At 44.3% G+C, this 21,372-nt stretch overlaps 1 protein-coding gene across 1 annotated transcript in view; it reads right to left on the minus strand.

Annotated features, from left to right (window-relative positions):
- Positions 1-18,060, minus strand: part of gabbr1a (gamma-aminobutyric acid (GABA) B receptor, 1a) — a gene marked incomplete at its 3' end in the record, with an annotated part of 51,491 nt that extends 33,431 nt beyond the window's left edge. Inside the window, exons 1-6 of the mRNA XM_080038979.1 lie at positions 17,920-18,060; positions 10,688-10,822; positions 4,524-4,694; positions 2,099-2,200; positions 1,241-1,306; positions 142-333 (exon numbers count right to left, since the gene is read on the minus strand). Of these exons, the coding sequence (XP_079895105.1) occupies positions 142-333; positions 1,241-1,306; positions 2,099-2,200; positions 4,524-4,694; positions 10,688-10,822; positions 17,920-18,045 (792 nt within the window). The 5' untranslated portion in view covers positions 18,046-18,060. The remainder of the gene's footprint in view (positions 1-141; positions 334-1,240; positions 1,307-2,098; positions 2,201-4,523; positions 4,695-10,687; positions 10,823-17,919) is intronic.
- Positions 18,061-21,372: the final 3,312 nt, after the last annotated feature.

Genomic DNA, 21,372 nt, shown 5'->3' on the forward strand with positions numbered 1-21,372 from the left:
TTTGTATTGGACTGGTAACTAAATTGCCCATATTGGGATGAATACAGTTTTTTTGATTCTGATTCTGATTACATCTCTATCTAAAACGATAACAGTAATATGAGCGACAGTAGTGTGTTGTGTTGTGTTGTGTGTTCCCACCATATTGGAGACACCACGGACGGTCTCGGGGTTGAGCATGACGATCTCAGTGGTCACGTGACCCTCCACAGCCTCCGTCATGTTCTCCACCGTACAGTTGATGGCCGGGTCCTTGATCTTGAACCAGTTGTCTGCGTACCAACCGATTAGGAACCACACCACCTTCTTACCATAGAGCTTCTCCTTGAAGACCTGAGGGAGGGAGAGAGGGAGGGAGGGAGGGAGAGAGAGGGATAGAGGGAGGGAGGGATGGAGAGAGGGATAGAGGGAGGGAGGAGGAGAGAGAGGGAGGGATAGAGGGAGGGAGGGAGGGAGAGAGGGAGGGAGGGAGAGAGAGAGAGGGATAGAGGGAGGGAGGGATGGAGAGAGAGGTAGAGAGGGAGGGAGGGAGAGAGGGAGAGAGCGAGGGAGATAGGGAGTGAGAGAGGGAGGGAGGGAGGGAAGGAGGGAGGGAGAGAAGGAGAGAGAGAGGGAGAGAGCGAGGGAGGAAGGGAGAGAGGGAGGGAGGGAGGGAGGGAGAGAGGGAGGGAGAGAGGGAGGGAGAGAGGGAGGGAGAGAGAGAGAAGGAGAGAGGGAGAGAGGGACGGAGGGAGGGAGGGAGGGAGAGAGCGAGGGAGGGAGGAAGGGAGGGAAGGAGAGGGAGAGGGAGAGAGAGGGAGGGAGAAAGGGAGGGAGAGAGGGAAGGAGGGAAGGAGGGAGGAAGGGAGGGAGGGAGGGAGGGAGGGAGGGAGGGAGGGAGGGAGGGAGGGAGGGAGGGAGGGAGGGAGGGAGGGAGATATGAAGGGAGAGAGGGAGCGAGGGAGGATGGGAAAGAGAGAGGGAGGGAGTGAGGGAGATATGAAGGGAGAGAGGTTGAGAGGGAAGGAGAGAGGAAGGGAGAGAGGGAGAGCAGGAGAGAGGGAGGTATAAAGGGAGGGAGAGTGTGATAAATAAGCATGAGAAGAATTATTCCCAGAGATGAGCCGAGCATGTTGTATCACCGCCAAAACAAGGAAATTCATTCAGACCTTCAAACAGCTCATTACGGAGCTCAATTTCAGTTAATAGCCAGTCAGGCTCGGCCTATTGGGAGCAGCGGAGCGAGAGGGAAAGTACTAACCTCACAGAACACCTTCCTGGCTTCTGTCTCATAAAAGAGACCCACGATGATCCTCGCATCCTGGCGCTGCGTCAAGACAAGAAAATACAAGACATGGCTCGTTTAAAACCACTGGAAACCTGTTTTATAATCGTAGAAATCATTATACGATATCAGTGTCTTATTAACCTTTAATAAGCGCTTACAATAATCTGATTGAAACTAAATGTTCATAAATAATATAAGACTTGGTTTGATTTTTTTTTTTTTTTTACTGTCTAGACAGTTTGACAGGTCGGTGTGGGCGAGGCTGTATCAAACGGTCTCCACGGCAACAGTCATTGTTTTTTACAGAACGTTCGGGCAGAGGAGTGCAGAGGTTCATAACAACGCGTGGTGTCATAAGAACCATCGCATAGCACCGCCTCATCTAAACCAAATTTCTATAAAGTTGATCAGACTTAAATGAAAAATATCTTTAAATTTGGATTGATAAATATGCTTTACTAACATGCGACCAACTCCCCAAATCACATAGTCGCAAGGCGTTTTGTGTATTTGAGTTTACAGGGGGCTTTAAGCAAGTAGCAGCAGCCATTCTAACTTCGCTACACAGCACAGCTTGATGTGGCAGTTGCGGGTGTGTGTGCGGCATGCCAAAGTTCCCGCTGTTTTCGCAGGACGGCACGTATACCGCTGTTTCGGGAGTTGCTAATTAGCATGCCGCATTAATTTCCTCTCTGTTATCTCTCCTCTCTATGCTAATGGCCTCGTGTGCAGCTGTGCAGCCGGGGAAAGGAGGGAAAGGCGAAGGAGAGGGAGAGGAGAGGAGAGGAGAGACGGCCACAACAGCTGAGGTGAATTTTTAATCAAAAGCACCTTGAGGTTCTTGACAGCGACAGCCGGGTCGGTGAGGAAGCTCTGGCGAACGCTGATCTCGATGCCCGCCTCCTTCGTCCTCTGCTCCAGATCGTCCAGAGTCTACGGGAGATGATGAAAGGGACGGACAAAGGGAGGCAGACAGGCAGGGGGAGGGAGGGAGGGTGGGAGGCAGACAGGCAGAGAGAGGGAGGGAGGGAGGGAGAGAGGGAGGGAGAGAGAGAGGGGGAGAGGGAGGGAGGGAGGGAGGGAGAGAGAGGGGGGAGACAGAGTGAGAGAGAGAGAGACAGAGAGAGAGAGAGGAGGCAAGGTAAGTTTATTTATGTGGCACAATTCAGACACAAGGCAATTCAAAGTGCTTTACAGGGGCTCGAAAAATACATAAAAAAATGAAGACATAAGAAAATAGGCCTATACTATTGAGATTGCATTGAAGAGATAATAGGACAAAGAGTGAAAAGAGGTAGATAGGTTGTTGAAGATTAAAATAAATGGCATTTAAAGGACATTAAAAACCAGGGAAAGCTTTTCTTTACAGGTTAAAAGGGAAAGAGAAAAGTCTGAGGAGGAGGTTAGAGAGACGAAGAACAGAGAGAGAGGTGGTGGGTTGAGATTATACAGAAAGACAAAAGAAAAACAAGGTTGGAAGAGAGTAAATGGTAAATGGTCTCCACTTATAAAGCGCTTTTCGTTGTTTTTCTCAGCCCCAAAGCGCTCTACATTGTTTTGCCACATTCACCCATTCACACTCATACACCGATGGCAGCAGCAGCAGCTACCACGCAGGGTGCAAACTGACTGTCAGGAGCAATTTGGAGTTCAGTGTCTTGCCTAGGGACACTTGGACATATGGCAGGAGGTGTGTGTGTGTGTGGGGGGGGGGGGGGGTCGAGCCACTAACCCTGCAATCCAGTGGACCACCGCCCTACCTTTTCTTAGCCACACAACCGTGAGAATAAAATAAATGACTAAACAATCTGAAGTGTATATGAGAAACGTCAAGTGTTTGGGGGATGTATGCAAAAACAAGAAAGACAACAGTGGAGCGAATAGATTTTTTCAGACAACAACAAAAACAAAGGGAGTGAAAAGACTAAAAAAGACGGATGTGAGAAGAGAGAGGAAAGAATATGGGAGAGGGGATCATTAAGCTTCATTAGAGGAACCAAGCCCAAGTGTCATGGTATCGACCGCCCGGCCCGGGAGAGATGTATTGCTTGATCAATATTTCTCACAACCAATACTCCAACAAATTACTTAAAAAATCCCCCCCGTCTATCGGGCAAGAGAGATTGCCTCCAAGCAGCAGCAGCAGCAGCAGCGTCGCGAAAGCCAAAGAACATGACAGCTCTCGTAAACAACCAGCGGAGTGGCAGGCAAGCAATCAGGCAAAGCGCACTCTACCACAAAACGATAGGGGCCGAAAGTAAGGGCATGGAGAAAGTGACGACAAAGCAAGTGATGTAAAAGGAGATTTTTTTTTTTAAATACTCAAAATAGTCAAGTACAATGATGATAACTATTGCGACATGATACTGACATATGCTTACTGGCAGTGACTTGGAAGGGATTATTTTCGGGTAATTTTGATATTTCTTTTATTGTTTGTTTTGATATAAGTGACGTAAGCTGTTTTTTATTTATTCTTTTCATACAACATGTCTGTAACAAATGAACAACCTTGCACTTTGTAATACTGAAAAACGAAATAAAAAATAGTCAAGTACTCGAAGATTCGATCGAAGAAACCCGATTTGACTTCCAATTTCGCAGTTGAATAGTTTCGAAATAAGGTTGTCTAACAAGGATATTTCTATTCCGGCTGTATGGGGGTGTTGAATGTCTGCTATTACATGGAACTGCTTGGTTTCTCACAATAAATCATGATACATCCCCTACTGTGAGGTAGATATCAGCCTATGATAGTTTAATAAATCACCATGGTGGACTAAGTTGTAGCAGAATAAATTCTTGTGCCAAGTCAAGTCAAGAAGACAAACTACCGGTATTCCTGCATTCCCATACCCATACTTTCTGCTATTTATTATGGTAGAAAAAATAATTTAGGATGTCCTAATGCTTGTGGTCAGATTTAGTCAATTGTAGCATACTGCCTGCAATCTAGATTATTTTTATGGTCAGATGTAGTATGTAGAATAGAAAAAAGAAGCGATTTGGAAAGCAGCCCATTGGGTGTTTCAGCCCCTTTTGTCTGTTTTGAGAAAAAAACAGAATTCAATGATGCAAATGAGAGTATGGATCAATCAGCAGAAATAAAATAACATGATTCGACCAGTAGTCAACTATGGGCAATCCTTGACCAATCAGATTCAACTATGTAAATTCTTAGTAGTGGACACACCCCTAATACGAAGAGCTGGATAAAAAAAGAGCAAAGGTGTTAAAGTGAAAGAGGTATACCCACCGATGTGAAGACTTCAGTGGTCTGCTGGATGGTGGCGATGCGCGTCCACTTCCACTTCTGGAACAGCTGCACCCTGGTGGGGTTGTGGAGGGTGGCAGAGGGGTGCGTGCGGAAGAAGGTGGGGAAACGCTGGCGGTTAGACAGAGCCGGAGAGCTGGATCCATAGGACAGCTGGGACAGAAAAGAAAGAAAAAAAACATGGAGAACAATTAGAGGGAAAGTTGTGACTAAGTAAGAAGTTTAGGGAAAAGAAATAGAGTAGCAGAGGATAGTATACATGTGAGAGTCTTTCATCAGTAGTAAACAGACTTCAATCAAAAATGTATTCAAATCAAATGAGGGCTCTCTCGTACACAGGTCTCTTTGATGGCGGCCACTGGTTCAAGCAACAGAGAGGAGAGCCAGCAACAAAAAAAGACATACAAACACAGAAAAACAAATCCCAGCTTCCATTTCCTCATTTTCATCTACACCCCCTCTCCATTAACTCCCTCCCTCCTTGTAGCTAGCCTCTGGGCTTGTCAGGTGTGCAGATAAAACTCTGTGATTTCAATTGGAAAAAAAAATAAAATAAAAAAAACAATGAAGCACTGCATGCAGGATTTAGCCATGCATACATTGCCATGAAATCGCGATGACACATTCTAGCATTACAAACGGAACAAATGAAAAAAAGGGGGAAAAAAAGATCTAATTACTGTTGTCGCTAAACAGAAAACCCCCAGTGATCATCTGTTTGCCTTGGCTTGGACCCGTATAAATCGAATTCTCAGACACAAATCCCAACAAGAGGCAGACGGCTAAGATGTGTGTCCAAAACAGCAGGGAAGAGTGATGGTGGAAAAAAAATGCCAAGAGAGAAACAAGGGGGGTGTGTGTGGGGGGGGGGGAGAGAGAGAACTGTTTCCTCTTACAATTAGTTTCACGGTGACAAGTGGCGATAAAAATTCTCGACAGGTCTCCTTTAAAAAAACGAGGAGTCTGCCGTTTAGGGAACAATTACGGCTACTGACAGCCTATCCTCCTCCTAGCCTCTCCTCTCATCGCAGCCCCATTACCTACACAGCTCTGGGATGTTCACAACTGGGAGCAGGGGGGGGGGGGGGGGGCTTTACGGTATATGTCAAATGTCATGTACAATGTGGACTAGCTCCCACCAATAACAAATCCCTGCGGGCACGGGCAGGTAAACGAAGGGATCGAAAAGGAAGGCATGTTAGCTACACAGTAGAGTGACAGCACAGATCTGGGTGCAGCAGTGTGAGATCTGGGGAAGAAAAAAAAAATTATTCTGCGGTTGACAAGTGCTTGTTAAAAAAAAAACGTGAAAGGTGTTAACACATGAGAACACACAGAAGGTGTGGTGGGGTCAAATAACAGAAAAATATATTTGTTTTCTTAAAGGATAAGGCTGACTAGATTTTTTATATGTCCGTACTGCTCAAACCAAACAATGAGCTACTTATAAAAATATGGCCAGAGCAGACAAAGCTACATACAGCTTATTCCTGCCACTGTGCTCCTCTAACAGCTCTGCACCTGGAGATGTGGATTCACAAGCAGGACTCAGAGGCAGAGCACTTGAATTGACTTTATTTTGTACACATGACCTTCTCTATTGTCTTTTCTGACATTTTCTTCAATTTTTCTCTCTCGTTGAAGGTTTCTTTTGGAGAGGGTTGGCGGCGTATCCAAATCGAAGGTCTGAGGAGAGAGTTTTTGTATGCTGTATTGATTGTCAGGCCCCCTGCTTTCCAATCAATTCAGAATATGGGCAAATGTGTTATGTGTGATATTGGGCGGCATAAATAAAACTCACTTTACTTGTTTACTGGGTTGGTTTCATAGCAGAGTAAAGCAACAGGTAATAATCAGTCAGCTAGAGCAAAACTTAAGTGGGCATGGCGCAGGCAGGCATAAACAGGAGACGGCTGTAATGCTAAGGATGGCTAGTAAATCAGACGATCCAGTAAGTGACTGTGGAAGGAGGGTTGGCAGATACAGAGGAGATGGTGAGGGGAAGGGGAACAGCTGTGCTGGTGGATGAGGGGATCAGGTGCATGGGATTGGAAGACACTCAAGGATACTGCTCTAAAAACTCTCCAGAAATGTTTCAATGCAACGCTAGTAAATCGAATTTTGTTTGTCAATTGGTATCGCAGTACTTTTTTTTTTAACCTTTATTTATACAGGAAAATCCAATTGAGACATGAGACTCTTTTTCAAGGGAGATCTGTTCCCATTCCCACGTTACCATTCACACACACACACACACACACACATTCATACACCGACAGCAGGCTAACTATCGACATTCACACGTACTGAACAAGAGTGAAATTCTGCAGCTCTGTGAGACTGTAAGCAGGCACAGGAGCGCAATGTGCAAATGTCAGCATGCTAACATTCTCCCAATGACAATGTTTAGAAGGTGTAATGTGTGTGTCAACAGTTGCTGAATAGCAATAAATACAAAGTGCCGCTGGGGCTGATGGGAACACCATGTTATGCCATTTGCAGGTATTTGGTCATGAGCCCAAAGTATTGTGCTGACAAAATGGACATTTGGACCAGATGATGGATCCCCATAGTTATTAGGATGCATGGTTTAGGATCCCCTTCACGTATTTACAAAAGAGTGTGCCATTCCATCTACCAGTATTAGGTTTCAAGCTATTTAATAACCAAATGGCTGAACATTTTGACCTGGTAATGGTGGAAGTCAGGGGATAAAAAACCTCAAGTTAAAGAAACGTATTACCAGTAAACTATGATGAAAAACAATGATGATTATCCTTATTTGTGCAACATTTCAGTGTATTGCTCACTATAGGTTAAATGACTGAATGTCTGTATACTGAGCAATTTCAGACACATTTCATTTGACATGTTGTTGTTGAAATTATAGATGTCAATGTTGCTTTAAGCAGAAAACTGAAGCAGAAAATGTCAAAACCCTGGTCAAATAAAACCAAACCAATAACTAACAGCTGGAAACCACTTTAGGAAAGTGAGTGTCAGTTTGGCCTTGACACTTTTAAAAGTTCATCCAATCTGGTTTCCATTTCCTACATGCCTGGTAGAATGTATCCATTTAACCTGAGGTATAACCTCAAAATCAACTAGTAGCTGCAAGCCTTTCCTATCAGTGACCCTATAATAAACTTTCACTAGACACAACACTGAGAAAATGGGGCAAAAAAACAGCATTGGCAGTTATTAGACCGATGTAGCAGAGTGCTGCTACAGGCTAAGTTCCACATCGAAGCTTCCCCAAAAACCACAAACACAATCTATTTCTCGAGTCTCAGTTCCTCAGTGTTCTTGTAGTTAGTGGATCAATGCCCGTCTATGGCTCACAGTACTTTAAAAGAAAGGGAGATGGGGGATCAAATTAACAGTGTGCCAAGACGGGTCGATTCCTGAGCCCCCTCCTTGATCTGCGTCCAGAAATTGGGTTGGGAGAGGTTGCTTTTTTTCCTTTCGTTTTTTGCCTTGCACCGGGCGCTCTGATGAGGCTGTTTGACATGCGAGGAGGCTCCTTGCAGGCAGCCGGCGCACAGAAAATAATTGAGTGTGGCGGTTAGGAGGTTGTACCAGTGGTGGCGTGTAGTAAAGAGAGAGACGGATCTCCTTTGTGTGTGTGGGGAAGAATCGACTGCTCCAGTTGAGGGAGAGCGAGGCGGAAACCGAGAGTGGAAGAGAAAGAGACGGGTGACATGGAAAGGAGGAAGGAAGGAAGGAAAGAAAAAGAAAGAAAGACAGACAGGGGGAAGGGGGTTGAAGTAGAGCAGACCAGCTCCAGGCAGCGAAAGGCAGACATATAGAAGAGAAGAAGCAAGGCAGCAAAGAGTCAAAAAAGTGTAGAATAGTTTTTTAACGATGAGTGAAAAGGAAGGGGAGCGACAAAGAGGGAGCCAGATCAGAAACGATGGAAAAAGAGGGCTAGATGCCAACCATTAGAACTGATTGTTCTTGTGACTAATCTCCGGATGAAACTTCAATTAAGGGACCCAAGCTAATAAGCAGAGCACTGTGAGTGACAGAGAGAGAGAGGCAGATCAAGAGAACACAGAGAGAGAGAGTGGGGTAAACAACATAAACTAACTGATGAAGACATAAAAGGAAGATTCTTTTTTTTCTTAAACAAGCTAGCAGCAAGGGGAGAGCATCAGAGCTCTTGTTGATATAGAGATGTGTGTTAGTGCTTGTGATAAACGTATTGTGATGCGGTATGTGAGGTCAGACAATACGTTTTCTTCGGGCTGTCAATGCGCTATCGAGAAAGTGCCCCGTCAAGTGTCATCCGCTAATTAAAAGTGCAGTGTGAAAGTGTTTAGAAATCAATAGACAGCTAGCGCATTGATTTCGGGTGAACTTAGTATAATTACCAAGTGCACAAAGGATCGTCATTTAGATGAACGTCAGCTTCCAACAGCATCTTTTTTTAGTACACTTTACATTGTCGTTTGCCGGCACAAAATAAAGGGACGGATGGTATTCGTTCAGCAGAAACGGAGCTAAAGATTTGAGTGTCATTGTCAATGTTGCTTATCCCTCTCTATGCTATACAGAACAACAGTCCACCAGAGACATAATACAAAAGGAAATGTATGTCTACCAAGCCGCTTGTCTGGCATCTAGCTATTGTTCTCCACAGAGGATCAGTGCAGTTATTTATGTCGCTTTGGACTATAGGGCCTAATTTTAGCTTTACAATCGCTTCTCACACACACACGCACACACACACACACACACACACACACACACACACACACACACACACGGCAAAAAGGTACATAGCAAGGTGTAAAGTCTGGCCATTGGGAGCAATTTGAGGTTCAGTGAAAACCTTCCAAGTCGGCGATTAGTGGACGACCAGATCCGCCCTCCCTCGCCACAGCTCACACATTCCACTAAAAGGTTTTACCCAAAATTAGGAAATACTTCATATTCATATTTTGTCTCACTTACTCCCTACCCCCCCCCCCCCCCCCCCCCCCCCCCCCCCAGTGGTGTGTAACAAAGCAGATACTTTCAAGATTTGAGATACACATCTACTAAATATTTCTGCCTGCAACTTAATACGGCGCAGGGGGAATGCACAGACCTTGCTGTGAACTGTTGCTATTGTCAGTTTTTGCTACAGAAGAAATAGTGCAGATGAAAAACTGTTGACAGCGTGCTGCTCTGTAGATTTTCCAGAGGATCAGGGCAGGGGGCGCTGGGGGAAAAAAAAAATCTGTTGCTGTTGAATTTTTCTAAATGTCATTTTTTAATGCTGCGAGTTCCTGAGAAAAATTATTCTATTCACCTCCGTTTGTTTTGGGTGAAACATCAGGATTCTACCAGACAGATATTTCAAGACCTGAACACAGGAACTCCGGGAATAACTGCATAACTGATAAGTGAAGAAAAGAAAAGAAAAGAAAAGTCTGCTGATGCCTTACTTGGCATAATTTAGTGAGCTACTACAACTCAGTTTTTTCGCTCATATTCTTTTATACATTTTGCCAAATTGGCATCAATGATACTGTCTCCTGATTTAGCTATTGGGAGTTTATGTTTCCAATACATAAAAAATCCCTATATTACTTTCAAACTGAAGACATAATTTTTTTTTTATGATTCTCATGTAAGTTCTGGAGCTTTAAGGAGTTTCATCTTTTTTTCTCTAAAGATTTCTAAGCAGATTTATGGATGTTACTTTGGGATCGACATCTGAGTTTAAATTAAAAATGCTCTCCCAGAGAAGCTGTATTCACGCTCAATCTGAAAAGTTATTTATGTCTGTGTGCTCCGATTTGACTGAGTTATGAGAGTGGTGAACAAATGCTGACATAAATTGCGTCTCTCCCACACACACACACACACACACACACACACAGACACACACACAGACACACACACACACACACACACACACACACACACACACACACACACACACACACACACACACACAGACACAAACACACACACACACACACACACACACACACAGACACAGACACAGACACACACACACACCTCACGTCTCTCCCTCCCTCCAACAATTTTGTTCACCACTGGTTTAAAGCGAGTGGGGGAGATTGGAAAAGGGAAAATTGCCTGAAAGCGTTCACTTTGGTAGTAAACAGTAAAAACAAAGATGTCACACTCACCACTATGAGGTTCCACATGCGAGCTGCTTCGGCCACTAAGGTGGAGACGCCGCTGCAGCCCGGCATCAGCACGATCTTGATGGGCTCCGTGTACAGAAGGTCGTACAGCAACTTGGTGGCTTCTCCCGGGTCACACTGCAAGGACAAAAAATGACAGAGTGTTTAATGGATGGACAGATGGACAGATGGACAGACGGAGGGGTGGAAAACAAGATTCTGGAAGAGAAATTACTTGAGGTGATGGTGAGGAGAGAAAAAAAGAGAAATATGGGGTGGGAGACAGACATATAGAGGTCAAACGGAGGAAAAATGGGAACGTTAAGGGGAGAGGGAGACAGGCGGAATGAGAACAGCGGGTGAGGAAACAAATAAGCAATAGATTGTGCAGGATGGAGGAAAACGGAAGAGGCTAAATAGAGTAAAGTGGAATGACATAGAAGTAGGGAGCGGCTAAAAAAGGCCAATGCAAATGTCAACAGAAAAGACAAGTATAGGAGACCGAAAACAGGACAGGCAAGCGGAATAGAAAGAACAACTACAGGAGAGGTGGAGATAATGTTCAAGGAATATGGCGTTCTCACATAAAAAAGTATTTTGACTATAGTCTATTTTTAATCCCTGCGTTCTTCTTTATTCATCCACACCTGCCGCCTACAGCACCCACACACAATTCAACTAGTCCACAGATTCAGTTCAGTTTGCAGATTTTGCTTGTGTGTTGTTGATGCTAGTAGTAGCTGCTGATGTGTAATAGCCTTGAGCGGGTAGCTTCAAGCAGAGATGAGAGAAGCACACAGAAGTAACAGGGATCGGCAGCAACAAAAGGCCAGATGCAAATGTGAAGAGAAAAGACAAGCTGGAAGAAAAAAGGAGAATGAAGAGTGATGTTTGGAGAGTTCACGTCCTAACACGACCAGAAAGCAAAAGCAAAAACAACAAAAGCAATGTCCACAGATCAGGACAAAAGAAAGAGGAAAAAGACAGGCAAACAAAAAGCGTATTGTTCACAAGTCATTGCAAGCCTCCAATAGAGCCATCTAACAACATGTCTAAGGTGGTTGGAGGAGTATAGGGCAGCTGGAATGATCCATCACTCGCCCGTCAAGCCAGATTACAGACAGGCCATCTCTGCCTCGCCCGCTCTATCAGAGTCCCAGATAAAGTGGCACTGACACATCTAATGATTCAGCACGGGAGAGGAGATAAGGGCTCCACAGCACAAGCACAAGGGGTGCACATTTTCTGAAAAAAAATAAAAATAAATACACTCCAGATGAGTGTCACAAGCAATCGCGCCCGATGCCCGGTGATGGCGGCGGGCGACCAATATGGCGCCTTAATTGGGGTGTTTGTCTCAACGGCTGAATTGTCCCTCAGATGAAAAGCCCTTTGATTTTCGTGAGCAAATAATCAAAACCGGGACACACACACACACACACACACACACACACACACACACACCGCACCCCCTAATTGACTGATGTGTTTTCCATTACCACGAGATGGATTGGAATTATAGAGGTGTCGCGCCATCGCCGGGAAAAGTCAGGATGTTTACACGCCCCGGAAAATTCAATCTCAACCCTATTCAAGGAGAGATCTGACTGGTTGGCTTTCTCACAACAAAAACACTCTATTTTGAAAATATCCTCTTTTTTATTTATTCCCACCTTAAACACATTACCGCCTACATTACCCACAATTCAACTCGACCACAGATGCAGTTCGGTCGCGGATTCGGCTGTGTTTTGCTGTACTAACAATGATGTAGCCTTGAGCTTGATGTAGCCTTGAGCTTGATGTAGCCTTGAGCTGGTGGTAGCCTCAAGCGGAGATGAGAAGAGGACTACAGAGGTCTAACCCACCCCCGGATTTTCATCAGCAAATCCTGCGTCAGAGGCGTTTGCTGGGAAAAGCCGGTTTACACGACTCACTGAACAACAACAAAACAAAATGTGTGCGGGGAATCCAATTAGTTGTTGACATCAAGATATAGTTCTAAGCTGACCACTTTAAATAATTAGCTTTTTTTTTATGAGTGCATGCCTTTGAAAATTATTCCTCACTAAGTCTATATCCCTCCCCCCCATCCCCCTCCCATGCACGCTTGAGACAGTTTTTCGATTCACTTGGTTAATAGCATTAAAATTGACTATGGAGACTGGAGAGCTGCTTCACAATATTGATGTAATGCAGGAATATACAGGCAAACCTGGTTTGAATGGAAGGGGGCAGAGAGCCTGCAGATTCTCCTTCCAATCAATCACTGCTCCAGCTGATTTCACACATCACTTCCTTCCTGCTCTCTGGCAGTAACACCAGCTGCTGCAGCCTGTTGGGCGTCCATTGCAGTCACCCCCTGTTTCCTTGCGTAACAAATGTGCTGTGTTTGTCTCGGCCGTGAGGGTGATGGGTGATGCACATTGACGAGCACAGACAGACAGACTTTTTTTATTTTTTTAATATATTGACTTTCCCGAAGGTTGTTTGTGTTCTCTTGTCACTGTGGTTGTGGGTTTGCTTGCGTGCTGAGAAGAAGCTTGTTTTTAGCTTTCTGGTGCTACGTGCTACAGTGTTTTAACTTGAGTGTTAATTCATCACATGCGCCGATCATGTTTTGAAGTATTTATTCCATCTATCATTACCGTCCAACATCAAAGCGTCTTTTCATACATTCATGTTTTCTTAATACTCGCTGGTTGATGCTTTAAGAAAAAATTTAATTGAATGATTGAAAAGGTGCAGCTTTTCTGACCTTGTAGTAGAGGTTATTCAATATGAAATGTTTAAGAATGCATTTCATTCTGATAAAAGATGTATTTGTATTGGACGAGAACTGGCAAGCAAGGCTGTAGAGCTTCGATTAATTAAAGGTAAAAGGGGGGCTGGAATTTTAGCTGAATGCTGGCGGAGGAGAAAAGCACTGCACGCATTAGTGAAAAGACCGCTTTTATTGGATGGTAAATCAATGTCAGACCAAATGGCTAGCGGACAAACAGGCTCTAAAAGCTTTAAAAAGTCCTTCCCTTGGATCTTTGAATGTAACTGGGGTCAAGATGACCCTCAATTTGCGAGAGTACAAAAACAGGCCGCTCAAATAATGACTTAAATTCACAGCAAATAGAGGAGCACAAGCAAACAGCTGAAACCTTGAATTTTTTCGCATTTCAAGGAATAAATTGAGTTGTTTCACCTCTTACATGCTCATTCCAGCTCTCAACAAAAAGGATAACAGGCAACAAAGGTATGAAGTCGAACAGGTCTATTCTAGAAATCAAATTGGAAAACACAGTGTCAGACTCTGTAGCCCAACCTTTCCATCATTCATGTGTTTCCATGGGCATAAGAAATGAAACACCTTGGTAACAAAATTGGGACACAGTGCTGTAAAGGGCGGGAAAAAAAAGAATAGCACACACAGTCCCCCCCCCCCCCTTATGGAAAGAGAGATGCTGGCAGGTATGTAATAAAGGCTGAGGAATCTCTGCTATTCTTGGAGGTCTGTCTTCTGCAACCCTCTGGGGTCATCACCATTTCCACTCTCATTTCTAGCCCTCCTGGCCTCATGAGAGCAGCCTGGGTTGACAGCCCCCAGATGCCATTCACATACACACACACAGGCATTATTATTTACCGACACACACACAGCCATTCACATACACACACACAGGCATTATTATTTACCGACACACACACACACACACACACACACACACACACAGATTAATGCAAGTGTGTGTACACAGTCATAAAAATGCACCGGTACAGCAAGACAAACATGACATAGTATCGCCACCGCTTCATGCCGCTGTCCTTGGTGCTGGAATTCCCTGAGCTAATATCAGCGTTGAGGTTAACATGCCAGCGCAGCCTTTCAAATCACTCAAACTCAGCTTGCGAGAAAACCTTTGAAAAAAAAACAACACAAAAGGTTCCCTTGGCTGGGGACAAGACACTGGCTCTTCATAATACACTCTTTAATTACACTGCAGATCGACTAATATGAAAAGAGTGCGCAGGGGGGAATATGCTAAGGGCCTAGGGGACAGCCTATGTATTGAATCTCAAAAGCATGCTCACCCTACATCTCCTCATTCCCTCATAATTAAGTCTGGCTTCTCACTTGGTGGCTTGTATGCCATGTGGACAAAGCATGAGGATCAGTGATGAATGCTGGCTATGCCACAGCGGACCAGGAGGTTGAGTCATGGCTGCCAATTAAACTAAAGGGGTGGAAGTGAGTGGAGCCACCACCTCGTTTCACCATTTCTGTGCTTCTCCACTGTCTCACTTCGTCACTGTTAATAATTGATCAAAGTTTGCAGTCTCGGCTTTGATATATCCATGGCAACGGGCTGCGTGGAGTGTGTGTGAGTGTGTGTGTGTGTGTGTGTGTGTGTGTGTGTGTGTGTGTGTGTGTGTGTGTGTGTGTGTGTGTGTGTTTGTGTGTGTGTCAGTGTGTGCACAAGTGTCAGTGCATGTGTGTGTGTGTGTGTATCTCAGAAGGCTGTAAATAGCCTGATGCTGTCGCCAGAATAGTCGTTCTGCTACCACGGGGTAACTGCAGCCATTAAAAGGACCGGCTGGGATGAAGTGTGAGCTTTATGCATACTGTATGATGTTTAACAAGCTGAGGACATCGTTTGATAACCCCAAACCTAATGGTCACAGTCTAGCGTGTGTGTGTGTGTTTGTGTGTGTGTGTGGTGCGTGCGTGCGTGCGTGCGTGCGTGCATGAGCGTGTGTGTGTGTGTGTGTGTGTGTGTGTGTGGGTGTGGGTGTGTGTGTGTGTTCAGGCAACCTGTTTGGCCAACTTTAATGCATGCCTTGGAATCAATACCGTTGTTAAGACTTGAAAAAGGCAATAAAAGTTCTCCCCATCATCATGATAAATTCAGGTCAAGAGAGCCTGCTGCATAATTACGCTGCTCCTGCCTTGATCTTGAGACGCAAGCAAACAAAGGGGAGCCGGTTTTACGCCCTTGTCTTAATCTCACAGTTAAACAAAGACGGAGATTTGTTCCCTGACCAACAAACAAAAAGGAATGAGAAGTGAGTTGTAATAAGTGGATGTCAATACGATCGCTAATGAATCCCTTTCTTTATAATTGCCATTCTCGCCGGCTAAGATCCTCATTACTATTCCAGCCAGGTGGACAATGTTTGCAATAAGGAGGCTAAGAAAAAAAGAACTCATTCCAAAGCCAGTGTACCCTTAGCAGGAGCGATAAACCCCCCCCCCCCCCCCCCTCCCCTCTTGACTTAATTCAAGGAATTAGCCAGCGTCACTCAGACAATGTTATACCAGCAGCCTCTCTGAGCCGTCTATTCAAAAGGATCTGCATCTTATTTCTCCAGCCGCGGGCGCCAAGCGACTCCTCAAGCACGAGGACTGATGTGTGTGTTTTTTTTTTCAATCCCTATGAAATCTGTTCATGCAATAGCTTTATCTCTATGTTTATGGCAGCTACATGCGTACTTCTGCAGCTGCCGTGCTTCTCTACACTTGTAATCGGAGGGGGGGGGGGGGGGATGCACACACACACACACACACAAACACACGATTCTGTTATGCATTTGATTGAAAAGAACAAGGTGTATGCATAACAGAATGCGAAGAAGCATGCGCTGTACTATCGGCTCTGCATATACATCCAGCATATACATTTGCACACATATTTTCACAGAACTGAAAACCTTATTTGTTTCTGTGGTGTGCTTCTAAGAGTAACTGTGTTGCCATGCCAACTCTCTCGCTCTCTCTCTCTCTGTCTCTCTTTCTCTCACATCATGCATACTAGCACACACACACACACACACACACGCACACTCTCTCGCTCTCGCTCTCTCTCTCCCACTGCTATTCTGTTAAACAGGATTCCAATGCAGAGCCGTGTACACCAATCAGAATAAAGCTCGTAGCAAATTTCCTAACCAGTCCCGGAGCAGTTAACTGTTTGGTGCCCCGGCAACTCTCCAGGCATCTGTCCTGCAGCGTGATTGATAATAACCCTCAGGAGGGGAGACAGATGGGATATACGGTAATTGTTTTTGTGTGCGTCTCCACTCATCCCATTTTTGAGAAAAATGGTTTTTCATTTTTTGGGGGAGAAAAACTTTCTGAATAACAATTAGGACACAGGCAGCGACAAAGTGCACTGAGTGCCTTTTTTATTTGATTTTTGATTTTTTTTTTTTGACAGCCATAAATAATGTGCTTTTTGATTAAAGGCAGTGTCAGTGTAGTGGGTGGTAAACTGGGGCATGGCGAGAGGAAATGAAACCAGTCGGGGGGGGGCGGATATTGGATTTATAGTGGTTGATAATGCTGACATTTTCAAATACCACTGTGATTAATGATTGATGAGCAACAAGCAGGAGGTGTTTTTTCCTCCATTGAGGACAAAGCAGCACTGTGCATGGCAGCAGCGGCACCTTGAGCTAGTTATCCCCTTCTATGAAAGCTCTTCTTGGAGATATGTGTCTTGGGAAGAAGGTAAAGAGTTCTTGAAAATGCTGCCTTTAGTGTTTGGAGTAGAGAGATAGGAGTTAGTAGGACGAATAACGTTGAACTGGTTTATAGTCTGATCATGCTGCCTTTGATTTATGGTTCAAGTTGGACTCTCAATGTATTGCTGCTCTTTTTGCACTGTAATATCTCATATTTAATCTTTTCAGTTATTTCCTTATGGATATGTTTTCCTGCTTTATTGTTTACCTTTCAACCTAGCATGCATACTAAAACACAATGCATCTTATTCATCCACTGAAAGGCAGCCATTGTAGATAAGAACATGTCCTTAACGACTTGCATGGATAAAGGTGAAATAAATAAATAAAACAATTGTGATGTCTTTGCCAAATCAAATCAAATCAAATCAAATCTAACTAATAATCATAGAAATTTCAAAAAAGCTATGGTGGGGAAAAAATATCTTTCTAGAAATAACAACACATGATGGATTAAACTATGACAGACACGAGAGACAAGGCCAGTGGTGGTAAAAATGATATTCAGCACACACACTTAAAACTGACAACACCAGAGTCAATGCATCTCTCAGTTTATGGGTTTCTCCTCTTGATGGTTTGAGAGGGCAGATCATGAGATCCCTCAGTGACTGTGACATCTCACATGGTTTCAAGTGCGCGCCTCCCCTGACTCCTCTCCTCCTCAACCATCCACCACACCACACCATGCAACACAGACTCACCATGCACTGAACACTCACCATGCTGTCGTAGTGGATCAGCTCCAGCTCGTAGTCGGGCAGGATGTCGCTCCTGTTGTTCACCAGGTCCAGGGCCATCTGGGCGGAGGGCATGCACGCCTGGCCGCCGGGCCAACCCCCGCTCATGGGGAACAGCGCTCCGATGTACAGCTTCTTCTTGCCTGCGGACGGCCGTGGCCAGAGGAGGAGAAGGAGCACGAAGATGATGAGAGAAGACGCCCGGAGCAACGATGTCACCCGCGGGGGATTTCTGCAGGTTACCGGCGGCATGGTGGTTCAAGGTGAGCAGTGAGCTGTTATGTGTTATTGAACCGACCGAGGTGACTGCAGCGGAGTCAAGCGCGGGCAAAAAAAGGTTACTCAATGTTCGGATCGAGCAAAACTAAAAATGTGAAGTGAACTCAACACGTGTCCGGCTCCTTTTTAAGCAGTTGGAATCTTAAAGCCTAGAGATGGTTGAGCTTTTTTGCGGACACTGAGTCAAATTGTTTAGCCTGCTTTACATTGCAAGTGTTTAGTAAACCGGGTTAATAATTTAGCCGGCGTATAATTCAGCATAATGCGTGGTTAATTATACATGGCGTGCGGGATATCTTCGGGACACAGTCAAACACAGTTCAGATAGAGACAGAGAGAGAGAGAGAGAGACAGACAGACGGCCTTTTTACTTCGCATGTGAGGACACGTTGGTGCTTGCCTCGAGATGCCCATCAGTCAAGTTTAAAACGAACCCTCAAATCCCTGCAGTCCAGCTCGCATTTTTCTATCCAATTCCACAACACATTTGGAGCGACCGAACCAAAGCAGCGCGTCGCTTCTCAGCTCGAAATCAATCATGAATTCATTGGACAGTTTTGGACGCGCGTCCTTCGATCGCGACTTTTACGCAAAGGAAAAAGGACGCCGCGATAGAGAAGCAGCAGTGTAGGCTATAGCAGCTATAGACCGCGCAGAAAACACACGTCAACCAGGGGGCCGATTGAGCGTGTGGACCGGGGGGGCTGCTGCAGCTAAAGGAGAAAAATACGGGGCAAAAAACGACTCGAATGCGGACCGAGAGACGTGGCAACGGAAATAGCTGCCTACATCCCTCTCCCCATTTTTAACGCAGCCATATTCCAATAGATGAAACGATTTGCGGCGAGAGAGAGAAAAAATGCAGGCGCGCCACAGCTCTGCGTCTGATCCACTGCAGCACCGGCTGGCTCAGTGTGAGTGTGTGCGTGTGTGTGTGTATGTGTGTATGTGTTTGTGTGTGGCAGAGAGAGATAGAGCGAGAGGGAGAGAGAGCCAGGACAATTCTGAGATGAATTCCGAGAGAGAGAGAGAGATAAAGAGATGGCGAGAGAGGGATGAGTGGTTGGGAGGGGGCTCTAGGCAAAATCTCCTCAAAGATTTTCTAATGAGTTACATGCTGTGCGTTACTTAAACAGTTCATCCATTTCCATAAGAGTCTCTCTCTCTCTCTCTCTCTCTCTCTCTCTCTCTCTCTCTCTCTCTCTCTCACACACACACACACACACACACACACATACACACACACACACACACACACACACACACACACACACACACACACACCTCGTTTTGTCACATTTTCTTCTTTGCATTTGCCTCCCTACCTCACATCACCTGCTGATTCTTCTGGCTCACACTGTGTTGGCTAATGCGTCCACAATCAATTCTTTTATCAATACTTCAGTCCGAGAGGCTAAATACTGACCTTACCTCCGTTAAAGGTCAAGTCTAAGAAATCAGAGTCAGATTTGTTCGTTGCTAGGAAGTGTCAAAGGTGCGAGTGCGAGTGATTTGCATTTGTAGATCTGGGGTTGACTGACAAACCACGACATCAATGATGAAGAATTTGCTATAGTTGATTTATGAGGATTTAACGACCATAAGTAACATAAAACTAACGTTGAAAAGCAAGAACTGCATGATTCTGGTCAGGGTTCTGTAGGCTAATTATTTTTTTTATATGACTTTTTAATCAGTATAACGCGATATGATCACACACTGTATTATCACAGTTTGATTCCACTTTAAGTTGCATTAAATTACAGGTCTCCACCTTAAAACTGGGACGTAATTCCTTTGAAAAATCAATGGCGTTTTAGATTTAGGTTACGTTTCACTAATGCGTCGAATAATTAAAATGACTAATAGTGTGCACATGGATATAGGGCTGTTTTTCCAAACCTGCCACCTTTGGGACCATTATCCAATATACATCTCTGGAAAAAATGAAGAGACCAGTCTTGATTTTTCTGAAATCTTCATCTCTACATTACTACAATGGAAATGCTCTTAATGGCAATATTTTTGGGGGGAATTTGGTAGAAATGTTGTCAGTAGTTTAGAGAAATGAAACACAAATGTTCATTCTACTAAAACATATACCTATGAATAGGAAAATGATGAGAGACACTGAACATTTGGAGTGGTCGCTCTTTTTCCAGAGCTGTGTATTAAATCGTGTTCAATCAATGGCAGTCGTTCATGTGTTGTAGGTCTACTCTATACGAGTTTTTGCCTCATATCTTTTTCCATTGAGACTCATCATTCAAAATTATTGATTCATTGATTTGTTTGCAGTTAGAAAAGATTAAATGAATTGCATGGCAATCATTGCACACAGTTATTAGTACAACTATAAGTGCTTTTTAGAATCTAGTCGGATAGCCAACAGTAGCCAATAATTGCATATAGATAATAAGTATGTTATAGGCCTATGTTTATATATAGTCAGAGCAAGAGAGAGCTTAATTAATGTACACTACATTATGAACAATAAACAAATAGGATAATATTAGAAGGGATGTACCTGGGATGAGTGCAAAAAAATAGCAATAAACCATTATGATTCAATTCAGCAATAATAAGTCATTAATTCAAGGTGAAGGCAAGTTGTTTGCAGCTAGTATGTGTGGTATTTTAAGAGGATGTTTCTATTGTTGGAATGTGCTTTAACCTTTAGAAGAATACTGAAGAGAAACTCGATGTCCCTTGAAGGAAATCTTGTGATCCGGTTACGAAAGAGAGGCGCATGATGTGCCCTGTGATGTTTTGGAAGATTTTTTTTTGGGAGGTCTGACAAAGTAAAAAAACAAGTAACAACAACATTTGAGGAACTCTTTCGTAGAGGTGAAGCGAGGACATGGGGGAGATAAGGAGAGAGAGAGGGTGAGGGGAGGAACGAACAAGGCCTGAACTTTGGTTTGGGTTTGTTCTTTTCCCCCCTGTATGTCTGAGGTTACAGCTGATGTTTTCCATATTAACCATGTTAGTTTAGCGTGTTAGCGTGCTAGCATTGTCTAAATAACACTGAACCAAAAGAGCAGTGCAGGCTGATAGTAATAGCGCTAGTGTCTTTGAATTACAGTTTATGGTTTTGCATGTATTTGATCATGAATGATTGGAATGAGTGTGTGATTTCATGGTAATCCATCCGAT

This window comes from Ammodytes marinus (genome assembly GCF_949987685.1).
Source record: "Ammodytes marinus genome assembly, chromosome: 13".
Classification (NCBI taxonomy): domain Eukaryota; kingdom Metazoa; phylum Chordata; class Actinopteri; order Uranoscopiformes; family Ammodytidae; genus Ammodytes; species Ammodytes marinus.